This window comes from Orbicella franksi, chromosome 13, assembly GCF_964199315.1.
Source record: "Orbicella franksi chromosome 13, jaOrbFran1.1, whole genome shotgun sequence".
In the NCBI taxonomy this organism is placed as follows: domain Eukaryota; kingdom Metazoa; phylum Cnidaria; class Anthozoa; order Scleractinia; family Merulinidae; genus Orbicella; species Orbicella franksi.
The window spans coordinates 6,294,121-6,313,305 of record NC_138157.1 but is presented as its reverse complement, the minus strand read 5'-3'; the positions used below and the strand labels follow the sequence as shown (position 1 = coordinate 6,313,305).

Genomic DNA, 19,185 nt, shown 5'->3' with positions numbered 1-19,185 from the left:
CGTCCCGCGCGCGACACTTCAATGAAATTTTCCCTCCAAGAGACTCTTTTAACATAAAAGTGTAGCAGTGTTTGGACCTATTATCTCTATCCGACAAGGCCATAATGTCTTTGTATTTTGAATCTCAAAGGATTTGCTGTAATCAGCCCGTAACAATACTGCCACTTCTCAAGTCAATTATTTCTCCAGGTTGCTTTTCAGTGGAAGCGTTGAAACGAAAAGTAAACGGTAAACTTAAATAATTAAGCTTAAACCTAAATATCTTCGCTTAACTTCCATCATTCGCTTTTCTGATACGCGTTCATCAAACACCATAAATATTAGTTTACAAATACTTTTGGGTTACCTTCACAGAGACACCATCTCTTCATGCACAGCTGATCCTTTAACACCTTTCCTTTCAAGTGTGAAGAGTGTAGTTACGGAAAATATGCCAAAACACACCTAAGGCAAACAAGACGATGTACGCAAACCGAGAGCTCTTCGGGTTAATCGCTCGCTTCCTTGTCGGGGCCAGTGTCCCGTTCCCAGGCTCCGTCAGTCATTTGTATGATGACGTCTGTTAGTCACGTGGATATGTAACACTTTGCCTTCGTGATACATGCGTGGCCTACAATCACGTATTCTTCCTGGGGTCTGAAGGTGAAAGAAAATCTGTGAGAACGTGTAGAAATCGTTGAACTTTGCTTTTATACGAATTCATCAGTGCAATTGGACACTGCCTTATGATTTTTGTAAGGTAATAAGTTATAAGCTTTATAGGATTAAGTATTAACGAGGAATAAAACACAAATAGCGGTGATAAACATATTAAACTTACGCATTTTAATAACTTGACGTTTCGTATGCTACGCAACATACATTTTCAAAAGTGGAATAAAGACCGTTACAATTTTTGAAAACTATATATGAAATGTAAATAAGGGGTCTGGAAACGAGATTAAGAAACATCTGTTTCTTAACAGTAAAACAATAAAAGCCTAAGCTTATTAATAAAGTATCAGCTTCTCACTGCTGACGTTTACATTAAGAGCCGGCTTAAGTTCTTGGATGAGCAAAGTTTCTTTAATTTTACAATGATAATCTGTTTTACCAGAAGCTAGAATATCAAAATGATCCCACTTGATGTTGTGACCTGTGGCTTTTATATGGTCGGCAATGGCTGATGTGGGGTCATTCTTAGTGAGAGCCTTGAAATGTTCCGTTTTCCTATCATGAAGCTGTCGTTTTGTTTTGCCTATGTAAAAGTCACTGCAGTCCCAGCAAGCAGCTTTATAAATGACCTTAGATTTCTGTGAACGATTTAGACGGTCCTTGTATTGAAAGAAAGATTTGATTCGGCGAGTGCTTTGAAAAATTATCTTAAGATTGACAAATGAACAGAAATTGTATACACATGATTTCAGACGCTTAGAGACTTGGTCACTTTGTACACCTAAGTAAGGTAATAAGATGATAATATCTTTCTTCGGAACCGTAGGGACGGGGCTGCTTGGCTTGTTTCTGTTTCTGTTTAGGACGTCGTTAATGTTGTAAGTGATGATACCTTGTGGGTAGCCATTTTGAAGCAGGAGTTTGCGAAGGTCATCAAGGGCAGATTTAAGCAGGAAAGCGGAGGAGCAAATTCGGTAACAGCGATAAGTAAGTGTACGAATGAGATTTATTTTGTACTTGCGTGGAGTGAAGGAATCCCATTTAGTATAAAGGCCAGTAAACGTCTTTTTCCGGTAGATGGACGTGGCAAAAGTGTTGTTTGGGCAGCGTTTGATGAGGATGTCTAAAAAAGGAATTTCATTGTCTTGTTCAAAATCAATAGTAAATTTGATACTCTCGTGACGACTGTTTAAATATCGTAGGAACTCATTAGCAGTGTCTTTGCTGTCAAACATGGTGAAAGTGTCATCAACGTACCTATACCAGAGTGACGGACGAATTTGACCTTTCGTGACCCATCTTTCTTCAAAGTGACACATGAAAATGTTCGCCAAAACTGGGCCTAACGGTGAACCCATGGCTACTCCATCTATTTGGTCGTAGTATTGGTCATCGAAGAGAAAATGGCTTTTCTTAGTGGCAGATTCTAATAATTTATGCAGAGCATCACGAGGTAATGTCGGAGGATCGGGTAGAGAATACAGTTTTTCAAGACAAATCTGTATTGTTTCATCGAGTGGCACATTTGTAAATAGTGAGCAGACATCAAAGGAGCACATTATTCCATTGTCATGTTTGTGTTTTTTTTGCCCAGTCTGTAAAGCTAAAAGAGACCTTAACAGTGTGTTGGTTTGTCGAAATCGGCTGAAGTATACCAACAAGGTAAAAAGCAAGGTTGTAGTTGTAGGTGTTAACAGATGAAACTATAGGGCGGAATGGGCAACCGGTTTTATGAACCTTTGGGAGACCATACAGCACACCAGGAGACGATCCACTGGGTAAAATCTTGTGGAATGTTGCTTCATCAATAATTTTATCATTTCTAAGCTTGCGAGGATATGTGGACAGACTTTCTTCTCTAGATTTAGTTGGATTGTGCGTTAATGGTTTGAATTTGGTGCCATCAGAAATTAACTGTTTCATTTTGTTGAGATAAACAGATCTGCTAACAATGACAACGCCATTTCCTTTGTCCGGTTTGTTCAGTCCGTAGCCCCAAGAAAAACAGGAAAAATACGTGCAGAAATAATTTGTTTGCGCGTAGAATTGCTTGCTCTCGGCCTTACGATTTTCATTATCTTTTATGGATTTTTGGAGCATCATTTGTTTCTTAGAATAACGGGAGGTAGTCCAGGCATTTTATCGCCAAAAGTCGGTCAACCTGCCACTAATGGCAAAAGAATATTTCTTAACGGTTCTTGGTCCAGGAACTTGTCCTCTATAACATAACAAAAGTTCCCGAAAATCCGAGTTGTGGAAGTTGACGAAAAACGAGTTTTTTTTAGAGCCCTATAATGCGCAGCATGGAAACGAGGTTGCATGTACTGCCTGTTATGCTGCTCGAGTTTACGCCACGTGCAGCATGGGCTAGTAAAAATTGAGAGAATGTATTGTGTTTCTTCCTAGTATAAGATTCTTAAGTCAGAAAACACACGTAAAACCAGTGGAGAATGTCCACGATTGTTAGCTATCTGAGTGAAGTATTTAGCGAGGAATGATTATTCCATAAGCGAATTTAGAACTTAAAAAGGAGAATTTTATACTGAAAGTAAAATTAATGTCATGTTCTAAAATTATATAATTCAAGAAAAATTTATTAACTAGTTAGTTGTAGCTAAGTGCATCGAACACTATAAACATTCAACAATGACATTTCACCTCGGCCAGTAAACCCTGTTTTTCATTCATCGCTTCGCCCTTACTTCAGTTTTCTGTCACAAAATTTGACTCCTTAGTAAATTCATCCATTTTTCTTCAGAAGATAAAGAAAAATGTCCAGGAATCGCACCAAATTTTATGAAATTGGCGAAAAGTTTCGCTAAAGCCGAAGGAAATGTTTTCACTTACTTATGAAGTGATAAATAAAGCTCACGCCCTGCAAGTTCTCCCTCGACGTTTTTACATTCGCTTCAGACCTTTCGTTCGAATATTGACCATCGCCCACATTCGCAAAAAGTACGACTGTTTTGCAGTCTACATTATGCCCTTATCGTTCTCCTTGATAGCTGACAAGTTTCAATTTGCCTATAATTTCAGACGAAGATTTCCAACAATTAATGGATGAAACAGTGACGTCGTAACTTTGAAAGATAAGGGAAGCGAAGGGATCAACCGGGCCAGCGCAGAGCGAGTTGATACCACAACTACGGTCCCTGGGCAGCAGGCACATCAGCCGTGCCGGCGGAAGTACTATCGTCCCAGCAGCATCAAGTGAGCTAGGAAATCTGTTTCAGAAGAAACAACTAGTACTCATCGCTCCCTAACTCGCAAAGCAGAGCAATGTTTCTCCTTCAGGACCGATTGTTTCTTTTGCGGCACCAAAGTTGAATTTGGGTTGAATTCGAGAGAAAAAGACTGGGTGAAACATTCAAGGTTACAACAATTGAAACCAAAGACACGATATTAAAAGTTTGTTCGGAGAGGAACGACGAGTGGTCGGAAACGATAAGAGCTAGGCTTATAAATGTCCACGATTTGCCTGCAGCTAACGCTGTTCACCACCAAACCTGCAATGTGAACTTTCGCAAAAATAGGCAATTACCTCAAGTTTATGAGGCAGATGCGCTGCCTTCCGTAAAAAAGAGGAAAGTCGGTCGCCCTCAAAATGAAAAAAAAAAAGAGGCTTTTGTAAAAGTTACGAAGTTTCTTGAAGAGACTGGCGACGAGCAGATAACAATTGGCGATCTAGAGGAGAAAATGGAAGAATATTTGAATGATACCGAGAGCGAAGCTTACGGACGGTCGCACCTGAAAACACTTCTAGTTGGAATACTTTTGAGATAAAATCATTATAACGGATATTAACGGTAAGCTTAACGTAGTAACTCTCACAACCATGGTTTCGGCAAACTTACAAGAGTTTCACGAGCACCAAGATGAACATCTTCAAAACAGCAACTTAGCTGATTAAAAACGACCTCAAATCAATCCCGACATCAAAATACAGCTACCCTACGATAACCACTGATGCCGAATCACATGTCCGCTACCTTCCCGGCTTCACTTTCAACGTTTTTGAAAAATAACGCACTGAAGGTAGGGTCCATCGGGCGGGCCATTGTTAAAGCTGCGCGGCCACGGGTAGTTATCGCACCTCTACAGATCGGGCTTGCAGTTCAGTCGCACCACAATTTCGCCTCACACTTCCCTATTAACACCTTGCATCACCACGGATTTTGTTCATCATACCAAGACGTACAAATGTTCAATCAGAATGCTGCACTTGGCTAAGGAACTGATATACCTTCTGTTGATGGCGAGTTTGTTCAGTACGCAGCCAACAATATGTTGACCACAACACTAGGACTCTCGACTGGCATAACACCTTCCACAGTATGGGCATGATTGCAGTCGTAACACAGGGCACCAAGCACAGTCGTAATGTCACGCGACGCAAAGCTACTCCCGAAGAAATCTAGGCAGCTGGAAAGGTAGAAATACATCCATGCGGGCCCCGACAGGTGAAAGTGCAGATCAAATATAAAGACTTGGTTCTCGTACGACTGGAAGACCCCACGGCTAACCTCGACATCCTGTGGAGGACCTCTCTACTGTTTGGCAACCCACGTCCATCTTGGAGTGGAATGATGTAAATTGTTCACCAAGGAAGACACCAGGGCAAGTCTTCTGTTATGTTCCTTCCTGTGATCGATATGAATCCAAGTGATGTTACATGGGTCTCTTCCACCTTGCACTTTGTTTCCGAGCATGAGAAATGGTAGACATATTGCGCTCCTTTATAACAGCAGAACGCACAGCGAATTAGGAACTTCGCCTAAAGGCATTGAGCACAATGCTGCCATATCTCGCTGCGTCAGGCCACAACTTGTACGCAAAGTGTGCTCGACTATACCTACAGTCGATGACAGACCTCCGCACGGACCACCCAGATGTCTACCGAGCCTTTAGTCGGGTCTTCACGTAGCAAGAAGAAGTGATCGATTTGGGCTGGATTATCGATAGACTTAGTCATCGAACAGGTTCATAAGAGAAGTCTGAAGACCGGTGCAGGCTTGACCAGAGGGAGGGGCCTAACGGAACAGCAACGTCTTTTCTGGCTGTTATCGAAGCCTGCATGTGCCGAAATAAACCACCTCATGCAAGAGCTAACGGGAATTCAGTTTAATTAGTTCAGTTTAATAATTCTTATTTATTAGTTTTTAATTTTTAGTCAGTAGGACCTCGTTATAATAGTACTTTGTACTGAAGGTTTATCCTGGGTAAATATTCCATTATTATTATTATTACAACTCTGGAGAACAGGGCAAAGAAATGTCTAAGGCAACACAGACAAGCGATATGAAGGCTCTGGCTACCCACAACCCTTTCTCTCTCAACACTGACAATAACCTAGGAAACATTATGAATGGTTAGGCTTTTGTACATTATGCTTATATTTCCCCAGTAAAATGCTTTACTTTAATACTCCATTTTCCCACTAAAATGATCGGTCTCCCCCCAGAAAGTCACTAAAATGCTCGGTTAATGCTCATACATAGGGTTTTTTAATTTTAAACATTTTAACGTTTTAACACAGCTAACAGCTCAGGGTGCTTAAAAACGTATACGTAGTATAACTCAACGTATGTTATAGTTTTAATAATGATCTTTTAATTTGATTTGACTACCGCTGACCTCCCCTTAGTCTCCACTCGGTTGTATTAGGGTGGCATTTGAAATTGTTTTTCAATTTCAAGTTAAGTCTTTATTTTCTCGTATTCGGCAGGTGGAAAACAATTAATTTTCCCGGGAAAATGCCACTAAAATGCTCGAGTAATGCTTAATGTTTTTGCGGCGGCTCATTATCGCCGGTGAGAACTCCCAACTTGAAGAATTACTTCAGTACGATCTCTGCACATATCCCACAGCTCTTTTCGATTCCCCATTCATGTTAAGGCAGCCACAAAAGCCAGTGCTAGCAGATGCACTATGGACAACGCTTACACTAGAGGCCAAGACGCAGCCTGAAGGGAATGTACAGTACGTGCTGAACGGAGGTGCTATTCTCCATCGAGTCCCATGGCCAGGGGGTTTTATGACTCACAAGGTAGTGTACGACTTGCATTTCACTTAAGTGCAAATGAAATACGGAGGAGCGATATTGGTGTTTGACGGGTACGACGAAATGTCAGCTAAAGCTATGACGCAGCAGAGGCGCGCATCAGGAAAGGTTGCTGCCACTGTCACCTTTACAGAAAGCATGTCTGTAACGATGAAGAAGGATAACTTTCTCTCGAATCCCAAGAACAAACAACGCTTTCTGTTAATGCTAAGCGACGCCCTCCAGAATGTAGAATGGGTAACACACCACGCAAATGGTTACGACTGACCTGCGTCAAAACCGCTGTAGAGTCTGCCCGAACGAATACCACGGTTCTAGTTGAGGATGACACAGATTTGCTAGTTCTCCTGTGTTATCATGCTTCCGAAGACGGCTGCGACCTCTATTTTAGACCAGAACCAAAGGCAAACGCGAGAGGTGAGCGCGTCTGGCGTGTGAAGAAAATCAAAGCTGGGTAAGTTTTCAGAAATCTCCTTTTTCTTCACTCCGTCACCGGATGCGACGCAACATCATGCCTCTATTAAGTTTGCAAGCCAACAGCCCTGAAGAGATTTGAGAATGCACTACACTTCAAAGAGCAAGCTAACGTCTTCAGCTGTATTCTGCTGTTTCCGACGTTGTCACTGCAGGCAAAAAAAGCTCTTGCATCACGTTTCGGTGGTAAACCAGGGGCAGGTCTTAACGCTCTCAGATATCAGCGTTGCTTTGAAAAGCTTGCAACCAAGACGTCTCATATTATGCCACAGAATCTGCCCCCAAAAGCAGCAGCTGCCCGAGTTCATAGCCTGCGCGTCTAGCTACAGGTAAAGTAGTGGCAGGGAGGTGTTCGCATGTCAATGGAGGACTGGGGGAGGAAAGTCACTAATTATCAAGTATTTCCTGTTGCAGCGGACTTGCCGCCTACCCAGATTCGTTTCTCCAGCTAGTCAGATGTAACTGTTCGTCTGACCGTAACAGTATGATGTGCATTTGTCGCAGGAATGGTATGCAATGTTCCCCCGCCTGTGGCCAATGCAAAGAGTCTTCGTGCACAACTTGTTCGAACACTGTAGACTACGAAACTGAAGATTCCGAATACTAGCGTATTCAAAAATACATTGAATAAAGCACTTGTAGAATTGAATAAAAGGGTAGCTTTCCAGTGATGATATAGGACTTTTTTGTCGCGACTCTCGAGCCTTTTTGTCTCGTAATGTTTCGAAAAAAATGCCTGGACTAAGGGGGATCTGTCATAACTGAGAGCCCAAAAGGGGGGAGGGGGGAGGGGAGTTCAGCTAAATGTTACTGTCTTTAGCCGGGAATCCTTTAAGAACCATGCCATATTTATGACCAAAATAGCCAAAATCGATACCCTATTTATGACCAAAACGGTTAAAAACCCTACCCTTCGGGGTCGCACATACCTATAAGGGAGTACCCTCACCGGGCTAATAACCTGGCGTCCACATCTTAATTCCGGTCGTGGGGAATTTGAAATGTTGTTACTACCCGGGCGGGTCTGCACATTTCCCTAGCCCCTGTACAAACCCGGGACATTTGACACCCCTGTGGTTTTGGTCTTGCATATGGCGGAAAATGCAAACATAATGTTGTTCTCTTATTTATTTTATCACCTGTTGATCAGATATGGATCAAATGAAATGGATATTTTCAAGGCTATCTGAGACTGGTAAACGTAGTAAAGGATCATACGTTATTAGCTCTTCAATGTACGACACATACGGCTTTGTATTTCAGAAATGTACACTTTTAAACTGTGTTGGCATGTCAAAATATAATGAGTGAAAGCTATAAGCCAAACGTAACCACCATGTAGTGTTGCCGAGGAAATTTTTCCACAATGCCGTGACTAATGGGAGGATTAAAATGCACATGTAAACAAAGCGACATATGAATATATGCTGGTAAAGAACATGTTTTCGTTGCGAGGTATTTTCCGAAAGGACTCGGCGGTGGTGGGGCATTTGCATTCTTTATTTGCTCTCATCCCAGGGCATTTGTATCGATACCAACTCTCCCGGATTATCTGGAAGTCGGACCGGATACGGACCGGATCCGTCCTGTACGGACCACCAAATCTGCCGAGCAATACAAAGGAAAACACAGAGAATACATTTGTCATGTTTTATGTTGAATTTCAATGTCACAATCTACAGCCTCTATTGGGAAGAGATTTTAAAGTCAGTCTATTCATTTTTAACATTTTACGAAGCTTCGTGACCGGCAGTACGATTATGTACATTATTCGGTGCAATTTAACTGTGTTCAAGGTCAGCCAGGAATATTTCCAAGTAATAACCTAGAAAAACTTCGTCATCGGAAGACTTGACCCCATGCACTGCATAATTGGTCCTTTGAAATAACTTAATCCAGAAACTAAAACCTCTAATGGCCAACAGAGACTGCATGACACGAACAAATGTGAAATTTCAATTCCTATTTTTAGGGTAGTGATGTCACAAAAAAGTAACAATAACATTTAACACCTGTCGGTAAATTAGTATTTTATTTTATTCCGCCAACAATTACATGGTTGTCTTTTTAAACTATAGTCCCAGAGCAACGGTTCATCATTTTCTAAGCAATGTAGAATAACAGAGTTATTACACAAGTATTGACTTAAAAAATACTTTTATAAAAACGTGGTACCTATTTAATTATTAAAACTATAGGTTTGAACTATTGTTCAATACAACTTGACACATGAACCTGCTGTATTATTATTTTTTGACAAAATTTTAGTATACGCTATTCTTGATATAAAATGTGCTTTAACTTATCACTGTACTTGCGTAGAAACTACTTGCTTGACAGTCTTAAATCATTACTGTTATTATCATTATCGAAGCGGTTTTACACTTGAGCGTCCAAAGGTAATTGGTTTTTGCATTATTATGCTACACGATTGGCTGAAAAAAATTCGCACCATTTTTTTAATCCAACCAGAAGCAAAACCAAAACAAGAGTGACTCGTTCGCACAGGTTTCCCCGGACTTCGCGTCAGCTACATGTACTTAGTTCGAATTTTGATTGGTTTATTGGATTGTCTGTCTCTTTTGTGATTGGTCAGAGCGATTACATTGGTTTAGGTTTTACGACACTCAATTGAAAACTGCTCCATCTCAAGTGTCACCAATTACTCTTAGTTACAGAAAAATAGAACTAAATACCTCGACTCTTCAATTAAGTTACAAATAAAATCATACCAGATACAAACTTGTACATAAAAATATATGTATAGTGACTGATGGCCATACGAAGCTAAATACAGAAACAATGTCTCTTGAAGATCCCTGGAATGACGAGTAATCAACTAAATAACAACAGATGCAGTGAATGACACATTGTTATGGAACGTTTTGAAATGACGTTACGGCGGCCATACATATATCCCTAAAGAATGAATTTTTTCCGTTCGAAATGATTTTTTTTTGCGTTCTGTTCGATACAATGAAAACGGCTCCTGATGTTATAGAATTTCAATTATTCTTACACTTTGGCATTTACAAATGAGGGTATCTAAGGAAAACGACTTTTTTCTACAAACTGTAAGTCTTAAAACTTTGCAGTTTCAATCTATCACTGGTCTTTATATACGACTGATATTTGTGTTTTAAGCAAATAAATCAGCTTAGCCCTCTAGACCAAAACCCAATTTCTCAGAACTATAATTATGAGAAATGTAAGGCAATTAGCAAGAGGAATTGATCCTTTGAGCTCAGGCTGATGATATCTAAGAGACAGAATTCAAGGCCAGGGACTCTCGATCATATAATTCACGTGACCAACAAAGCTACATTGTCGGCTAGAGTTCTTAAACCCTGACCAGTTTCGCCCTGCGTGAAACATAACAAAACAAATTTCACTTGGGCTTTCCTTTTGCTTGCAAACGGCAAAAAATTAATGTTACCCAGGAAAAAAATGGCCACAGAATAATACAGAAAGCAAAACTAAGTTTCTACTTGTACCTTAAATCCATATTTACATTCATTTTCCAATAATACGGATTCTCTTTGGATACCTAATGTGGTTTACATAGAATGGCTGTCATTGTCGGGCATTTTTGTACCAGAGGGTCAAATATACAGTAATACTAAAACCGAATCAGCAGTTTTCAGTATTTAGAATTATGATTTCTGCTCTTCTGACCAATGTTACCAACATCAAAATCGGCGAAATAGCGGGTTAGAAGACAGGGCTATAATTTTTAAACCATGAAGCCCGCGCATTTCTTTTAAAGGCACCAAAGTGACTTTGTGTTACAAAAAATTACAACAACTGGTTAGAACTTTTCAAATTTATTGTTGTAAAATCCGACAAGCATCTTTCAGATACCCTGTGAGTCGCGAGGATGGCTTTACAAGAACAGTCTTGATGTCCGCATTTCTCATTCAACATCTGATTCGCTTTCATAAATGTCAACGTCACTCTCTGGATTCTCGTCCGCCATGATATTCATCTCTTCCACAAGTTCAGTCAAGTCCATAGCCTCATCATAATCGGCAGGAAAGGCAGTACTCTCAAACATTAAAGATCTTTGTTTTCTTACTTGTTGTCGATTTGCCATGATGTCCAACCTTTTTGAAGTAGGGAGTTCTACGTGCATATCATGCACAAGTCCATGAAGCTTTATCACGCTTTGTCGGCCAGAAGAAGTGAAACAAATAACTTCGTCTTCCTCAGGTAAGACAACCATGCCTAGAATGCTTTCACACCCTTGCGCTACTGTTACATATGCAACAGCTTTCCATTTGCTTAAGTCCCACAAGAACATAGTGCCGTCGACGCCGTATGAGATAAGATAACGGTTTTCTTTCAGGAACAGACAAAATTCGATTTTGCCTAAATGCGCACGTGGTAGCTGCAGAATCGATGAATCAGTAAACGTATTGAGTGGGTAGAGGAGAATTCTGTCCCCAATGCAGCAAGCCAGCAAGTCATTTTCCGACGACACTGTACAGTGAGTGAACTTATCAATTCCAGTGTAGAGGCTGGGGACATTAGTTTCCACTCTTGTCAATAAGCCACATGGACCCGAAGCGTATTTCCAGACCTCCAAACTAAACTCGCCACAGATTATTAATTTGGAGTTGTCAGATGAAAAGCAACAGCAATCGATAGAAAGCAGCTCTGATGGCGTGTCAAATGATGCGCAAATATGCCTGTTCTCAACATCCCATACATAGAAATCCAGACCATCGGTTCTAGCTCCCCACCTCTTTTGGATGAAATAAAGAAGTAAAGCGTTGTCAGGTGAAAATATTAGACATGATACATCGTTCTCATCATACCGGTCATCACACAATGAGCAAACAAAATTACTGAAATCAAACAACAATATATTAGTTCCTTGATGCGTGGCAATTAGATTTCCATCCTGAGAAAACACACACCTCTTCACATGAAACCCTTGGGTGGAAGGAGCAACATCATCTGCTGCTTTCCAACACGTTAGCCCTGCGTCTGCAAAGACGGAAATAATGGTGTGAGCAGGGATAAATGCTGACGTACGTGATGGCTGCCGAGGTTTAAATAAAACCACACCAGGAAGACAGCTGGAAAGATTTTCCTCAAAACGGATTCGCTCTTCGTCCTTGACATAAAAAATATATCCCAGTTGCTTCTTGGGTACGTGGAACAATGGTCTGAGCCGTGACATACTTAAAGGAGTGGCATCAGTCTGAAGTGGCAAGGCGTGCAGCGAATTGTCTTTAGTTACGTACAGAAATAAAGTACTGTCATCTGTGAAAGCAAAGTGTCGTACGGCCCGGATGATATGCACCGGCTCTACATCACGAACGTTCTCACGGTCACCTTTCTCGAGCAATTTGACATCCTCAGGGAAATAACACTCCCTGACTGCGATCCAGTTCCTATCTGGTGACAGCCTTGAGTCACAAAACAGCCCTGAGTTCCAAACCGGCGAGGGAAACTCTCGAATAAAATTCATCTTCAGAAAGTAGACGACGTTCATAAAAGCAAGATTATGAAGGGACAAAGTGGCATTGATGTAGGTAAAAGGTTTGTGACCTGAAGCCTCCGTGTTAGTCATCATATGAAACAGATAGAAAAACGGGTTCAACACAACACCCGACGAAAAGGCTTCCTCCAGCACAGGCCTTGCAATCTGTAGATCCCAAACCTGGTATTCGAATATTTCTGGGTAAAGATTAATGACGTACTGATGAACATCAGCCAGGGTTGTTCTAGGGTGATCCAGATTAAATTTATCACATTCCGGACAAAGTGCCTCGTCATCAAATTGATCCACCTCGAGGGCAACAAGAAGTCTCTCCAAAACACTGAACCATTCAACTCTAGGGCAAGTAGCTGTTGTTGTGTGAGTTGCTAGGCCAGGCGATAAGGCATCCAAAGTGGCAGGCGAAGCGAGTGAAGTTAATTTCAGTTTCAGTCCAGCCTGCTCAGGGTCACACGGAAAAGTAACTTCACTACTTCCCATCCAATGAAGTTCTCGCCTGGCCCAGTTACAAAATAAATTAACCAGGCAAGACACACGATGGTTTTGTTTTAGAGAGTCCTTACCTTGCACTACTATACAGCGACCGTCGGAAGAAAAAAAGCCCCATTTGTAGCAACGACAATTTTTCAAGAACTGAGGAAGAAACTCCCCAACACATCTTTTCTCCACAGAGAACCATTTGTCAAGCCTTCCAAAAAACACAAGCTTGCCGTCTGGGGAAAACTCTAAGTGATTAATGTCATCACCAGCCTCTATCACTTTGATGGGGCCAAACTTCTTTTCAAGCGAACGCGCATCAAAAAAACAGATGAATTTTTCTTTTCCTCCAGCCAGCATCTTCTTGTCAGGCGACAAAGCAAAGCACCTCATATCACAAGGAATTTTACAAGCAGGAAAAGGGAGGCCTTCCCACTCCATCCAAGTGGCTGACACGCCATCAGAAGAGATTACGACGTTCTCTTGGACGGCTTTCGGTGAAATACGTAGACAGGAATGTAAAAGATGAGGACATTCCTGAATAATATGGACGTTGCTTTCAAGAGCTAAGCATAACTTCTGAAGAATTTCTCGTTCAGCTTCACTAAGCCACTGACAGGAAGCGGAAAGCTTTAAATCAGCAACGAGAGAATAAATCTCAATTCCATTATTCTGTATTCTCTTCCAAATGAATTGGTAACTTGTTAAACAACTGAAAACGGTCTTCTTCGCGTCCATCTCTCGGTATTTGCACAAAAAGCGAATGCCAATACGCAAAAAGTAATCAATTAAATCAGCTTCAATGGATGGTCTGTCCCTGCATCGATTGACAACAACAGCAGAGAGAAATTCAACAATGATGTCCCTGAAGTACTCACCTGCATTAATTCTGTCGACAAACAATTTGCGAGACGCTTTCTTCTTGTCGGTCAACCACGCTGGAATCAGGTTATGAAGAAAGGTGAATGTCTGATCAGAAGTTCGCAAGACTACAAATTGTGAAACTGCATCAATTCCTTCCTGTTCGTCAAGGTCCGAGTTCTCTCTCTGTAAAATGAACGAGATAAACGAGACAGAAAGCGGAGAAGGAGAGACTATGGCACAACCAAACAACGTCCTGTAGACATCCGCTCCCACTCTATCAAAAACCCGCTCGAAATTCTGCAAAAAGAAATTATCAATGTCTCCAGGAAAAAGGCCACCGAGCTGGTCAATCTTACCTGAATGTGCTGGATCATTAAGTATTCTCGAAATGTAGAAAGCATACAAAAACAATCCATTGCACTTTTTCGTTATGTCTTCCGCAGAGTAGGGGAGATGGGAGAAATCTACTCTGTTTTCCAAAAATAGCTTGATGTCCCGCTCGTGCTGTTGATAGACGTTAAAATGTGCGCTATTTCCTGCACAGATCTTGATACAGGGGTTATATTTGTTCAATCTGAACTGCACAGTTTCTTCAGGGCGACTGGTAATGAAGAACACAAGCCATTCAGGAAGCAGAGGGAAACGGTTCATTATAAGATCAAGAAAATCCTCCCTTGACTTATATTCTGTCTCATCCAGAGCGTCAATAACGACTAACATTCTGTGCTGACATAGAGTGCCCTTACCTAGTGGCTCTTGTAATAATTTGGTAAATAATTCCTGAATACCTAGATTAGAATTACCTAACAAATTTCTAATGTTACCTTCCCCTCCCACAATACTACTATACCGGCTATTACATTTACAGAGCTGATAAGCAATAGTCCCAAGAAGATACCTGGGATCATTCCTTGTGCTATCATTGTGACGACAAAAGTACGCGGCTCCTAAGTGTCCAGCGTCTCTTGAACGCTGTGCCAGGACTATCGCCATCACACTCTTGCCAACGCCTGGATCACCTAAGAGAACATACGCTCTGGAGTCACCAGGATCACTGAACCATTTGTCGAAATCTTCAAAAAGCCACTGCCTTGTAGCTGGGTCACAACGCTCCGCAAAAAAAGCGATGTCTGATTCACAATTGGCAATTTCTGTAAAAAAAAATTGGAATAAAAAAATTAAACGGATACTTAAACTTGGTTGATCTGATTCACACGTTTTGAGTGCTGTAACGCAACTTGTCAGAAATAGAACAGGATCTTCTCGAAATAATTACTATAGGAAGGGAACATTGGGGGTACCCAATAATGCAAGAAAAATTGACAAATACCGAAATACCGTGTCGAAAATCGTCGAAATACCGATACCGCATTTAGATCCCTTTATAATCGGTCACGCTTACTTAAAGTTGCATCCATCTAACATGTTTATTGATCTCAAGCATGTACGCACCATATGCCCCTGTATTTTGGTTATTTTGGTAGTTCGGCGGTGAAGTTATTCATAACTTGTTGGCTATTCTTCACGAAAGGAAAACTGCATTTGTTCAACCGTGCTTTGTTTTGTTTTGCATAGTGTATTTACCTGTATGAGACAGGATAGCGCAAATGAACGGTTCCGCAATGGCTGGTTTGCAGTGTCACGCCATCAGAAATAAAAATCATAACCATTCAATGAATTAAGTCAAGAAACCGGGATATGAAAGATGATTGATATATAAACAACCTCGCCAAGATTTAGGTCTGTGCGGTTTTTCATTCTCCCGTTATTCGGAGAAGTGTATCACTCAAATACGGCCATGGCGGCCGTAAAGGAATAGAAACATCTGATCTGTCATCGAGTTTTGCCATTGAAACGGAAAGTTATTACTCTAGAGCTCCGACACATCGAAGTTAACTCTTCCTATAGAGCAACAACTGTTTAGTTAGCGAAAACTTGAGCAATAACTCATCTTTTTGACCTACTCGAGAACCCTATCGGGCCGCCATTTTAATGTCACGCAACGCATAAACTTGGAAATTCAAACGTGCCCTATTTCAAAATGAGGAACCCTGTCGAGCTTAAACGCTGCAAAACGTTAAGTTATTAGAGGGCCTTACGTCTGATGAAACTAAAACTTCAGAAGGATTGGTAATATTTTATTTTGGAAAATGATGACGTCACATGAAAAGCGGCAATACCTTGAAGGACCTTCTTCAATCGAATGCCGTCAGCCAAAAGGAAGAAAAACCGCATACCGCCGGGCTAGATGATACCGCACGTTAAGATTTAAATTACCGAAATACTGCATGAAAAAAAAACTCAATACCCCAATACCGTAAACCCCAATGTCCCCCTAGCTGTTATGGAGCTTCAGAACAGCAATTAGTTAGCGGTGGCCTTATGGTTAGTGTGCTCGACCCCGGATCGAGCGGTCTGAGTTCGAGCCCTGGCCGGGGACATCGTGTTGTGTTCTTGGGCAAGACACTTAACTCTCACAGTGCCTCTCCTCACCCAGGTGTAAAAATGGGTACGAATTTAATGCTGGGTTTAACCCTGCGATGGACTAGCATCCGATCCAGGGGGGAGTACAAATACTCCTAGTCGCTTCATGCTAAGGAAACCGGGATAAGCTCCTGCCTGATGGGCCACTTGGCTCGTATGCAGACTTTACCTTTTTACCCTTTACCTACATGTAGGTAACTGACCGTTGCTACATGGCTGACTCATCAACCATGTTGTGGCAAAGTAGTGGTACATTAGCCCTCGCCAAAGAACGTGAACGTAGGCAACTGTAACCAGTGACTACATTTTGCGGAAGGTCATATTTCAGTGTACTATGGTTCATCTATCTATTTGAATTATATTCTGTTTTTAGCCTGAGTCATTTCAGAAATTTTAAAATAAACCAATATACATAGACGATTTTTCTTGATTCAGATTCTTGGTCACCAGGCAGTTCATTATACTAGAAAAGCTGTCTTCCTTATAGGTACTAACGACAAAAGAATGTCATTTTATTTGAATGATGGAATTACCTCTTTAGTTGTTTGCTGTAGTTGTAGTTCATTTTCCTCATGCTGTTCTACAGTTGTACACTCTAAAATTATTCAACTCACCATAATTTATTTGGGACTGGTTTGACTTCTGCTGATCTTCCAGGCAAGTAACGCGTCGTTGTACATCACCTATTTGTTCTTGTGTAGTGTTCACTTTGTCGTACAGAGAGCTTTGGTCCTGCTTGATGACCTCTTGTTCATGTTCTACCAAGGCAACTCTTTCCCTCAATTCCTCCAGAACTAATTGGGAGTCATGTAGTACCTTTTTCACATTCTCTCTGTTTACCTCTTCTTCAAATGCCATCTGGTCCATGTCATTCCTTAATGCATTCACCCCTTTTTGAACCGTCTTTACGAGATCAGGGTCAATGGTAGCATTCATGCACAGTATAGCACCTTTGAGAGAAGCAAGGTGTGAGTTTTAATACATATAAATACATATACTTTAATCTGTGTTAACAAAAATTGTTATCGAAAGCTCACGGCCTTCTGTAACAAGGTTCCAGTTTTAAAGCATTGTTCTGCTCTGTTCACGTGATCCAAGCAGGAAGGTAAGGCTCTACTTTTGCCTGTTATTCCCAATCAAGAAACAGTTTACCTGTTAGCCATAAACTAAGAACGTCACTCTTTACACAGGTTAAGGCTGGTATATTAGTTGTCTAATTTACCATTTCAAAGGATAGGTTGTGTCCATGAGTTTTGCTTGACTGAACCAGTCATAGTGTGTTTTGTCACATCTGTTTACAATCCTCGATTCTTAGATTTGAATCGGTCAATTGAAAAGCAAACCAAAAAGTAAAAATAAAAACTGGTTCAATTTGTATTGTATTTTTGTATTTTGTATTTCTCCACTTGACGATGTCAATACAGTATTGTTAAAAATAAAATGCGTTGAAAAGAAAGTGGAAAGGACAAAATATAATTAACTACTTGTATACCCTTATATACACCTATACACATTTATTTTGGGATAAAAAGAGAATTAGTATAAGAGAGGAAAGAGTTAACATATAGGAAATAAAATAATAGTTTTTGTAACACTTATGAATTAATAATACTACATGAACTAAAACTGGTAATCAAAAGTGTTTTTAAAACAGTTTTCCAGTCGGCGTATTTCGTATAGATACAGAAATGTCATTCCAATAATAGCATACAATAATAGTCGGGTAAAACTGTATTAGTTGCTGTGTTATAGTTGATATACCAACTGCAATTTTGAAACCGGCGACTACAATAAAACGCGTTGGGAGCTGGGAGACCACAGGAATACCGCTCGAGAGCTTGAACGCTCTTAATCATCCAGACTGAAAATGTTCTCCCAGTGAACGTTAACGCATTCAGTTTGAAATATAAACAGTTGACTATACCTTTTGTTTGCCAGTCTTTCAGTTCATTTACAAGGTACATCTCATCAGCATTTGGCAGACCCAGGGATTTTACCAGCGTTTCCATCTTAACAAATCTCTGTTGAAAACTCAATAGTTCCCAGTCCTTGAATACACAGTGTGCCCAGGCATTTCTAGCTTGTCTAACATCACCAGCAGCACTCTGCCCAGCCAATGAGAAGACTGGCACTTTACCAAGCAAGGTGAGCACGGCAGATGCATCACAGTGTTCATCAAAGGCGTTAAACTTGGCCATGTGTTTCTCTACATAGAGCTTGGCAAAGTCAACATGTGATGTCACTCGGCAGTCAAACTTGGAATAGTCAAACCTGCCACCTGGCAACCTGGGCAATACATCGTTACCATTGATGTTCTCGTACTTTAGAAATGTTGGCCAATTCTTAAGTCGCCCAGATGTTGTTTGAGTGTGAATACTGTGGCTCGCTTGAAGATTGCCATACTCCCTCTGAACTTCTTGCTCTACAAACGAACGTATTTGGGAAACAAGGACCTTGCTGAGTGCAATTCCAAAGACTAACCATCTTTTCTTGTTGTCAGTAACGTTCTGTAGTGTAGACCTACGTGTGCAGGTATCAAGAATAAAAATCATTTCAAAAACAATACTGTAATTTTACAGTTTATCATACATGCTTGATGGAACATTATTCAGTTCGTGGTTGTGACAAATCCTGGCCAATGGGAAGGCTATTTTGAGAGTTGAGG

The 19,185-nt window shown here is 40.9% G+C and overlaps 3 protein-coding genes and 1 pseudogene across 4 annotated transcripts in view; 2 read left to right on the top strand and 2 right to left on the bottom strand.

The window, feature by feature from the left end:
* Nucleotides 1–567, bottom strand: part of LOC145466303 (uncharacterized) — a 39,698-nt gene extending 39,131 nt beyond the window's left edge. Inside the window, exon 1 of the mRNA XM_081450008.1 lies at nucleotides 347–567. The gene's annotated coding sequence lies outside the window, so the exon portion shown is untranslated. The remainder of the gene's footprint in view (nucleotides 1–346) is intronic.
* The window catches only part of LOC145465673 (neuropeptide SIFamide receptor-like), an 81,789-nt gene that overhangs the window by 47,013 nt on the left and 15,591 nt on the right, over nucleotides 1–19,185 (top strand). The window lies entirely within an intron of this gene.
* Nucleotides 6,010–7,529, top strand: LOC145466701 (uncharacterized; annotated as a pseudogene).
* The window catches only part of LOC145465670 (uncharacterized), a 52,429-nt gene continuing 42,426 nt past the window's right edge, over nucleotides 9,183–19,185 (bottom strand). For both annotated transcript variants that reach the window (XM_081449443.1, XM_081449442.1), the window contains exons 6-8: nucleotides 18,445–19,040; nucleotides 17,135–17,470; nucleotides 9,183–15,187 (exon numbers count right to left, since the gene is read on the bottom strand). In XM_081449443.1, coding sequence (XP_081305569.1) covers nucleotides 11,103–15,187; nucleotides 17,135–17,470; nucleotides 18,445–19,040 — 5,017 coding nt within the window. In that variant the 3' untranslated portion in view covers nucleotides 9,183–11,102. The remainder of the gene's footprint in view (nucleotides 15,188–17,134; nucleotides 17,471–18,444; nucleotides 19,041–19,185) is intronic.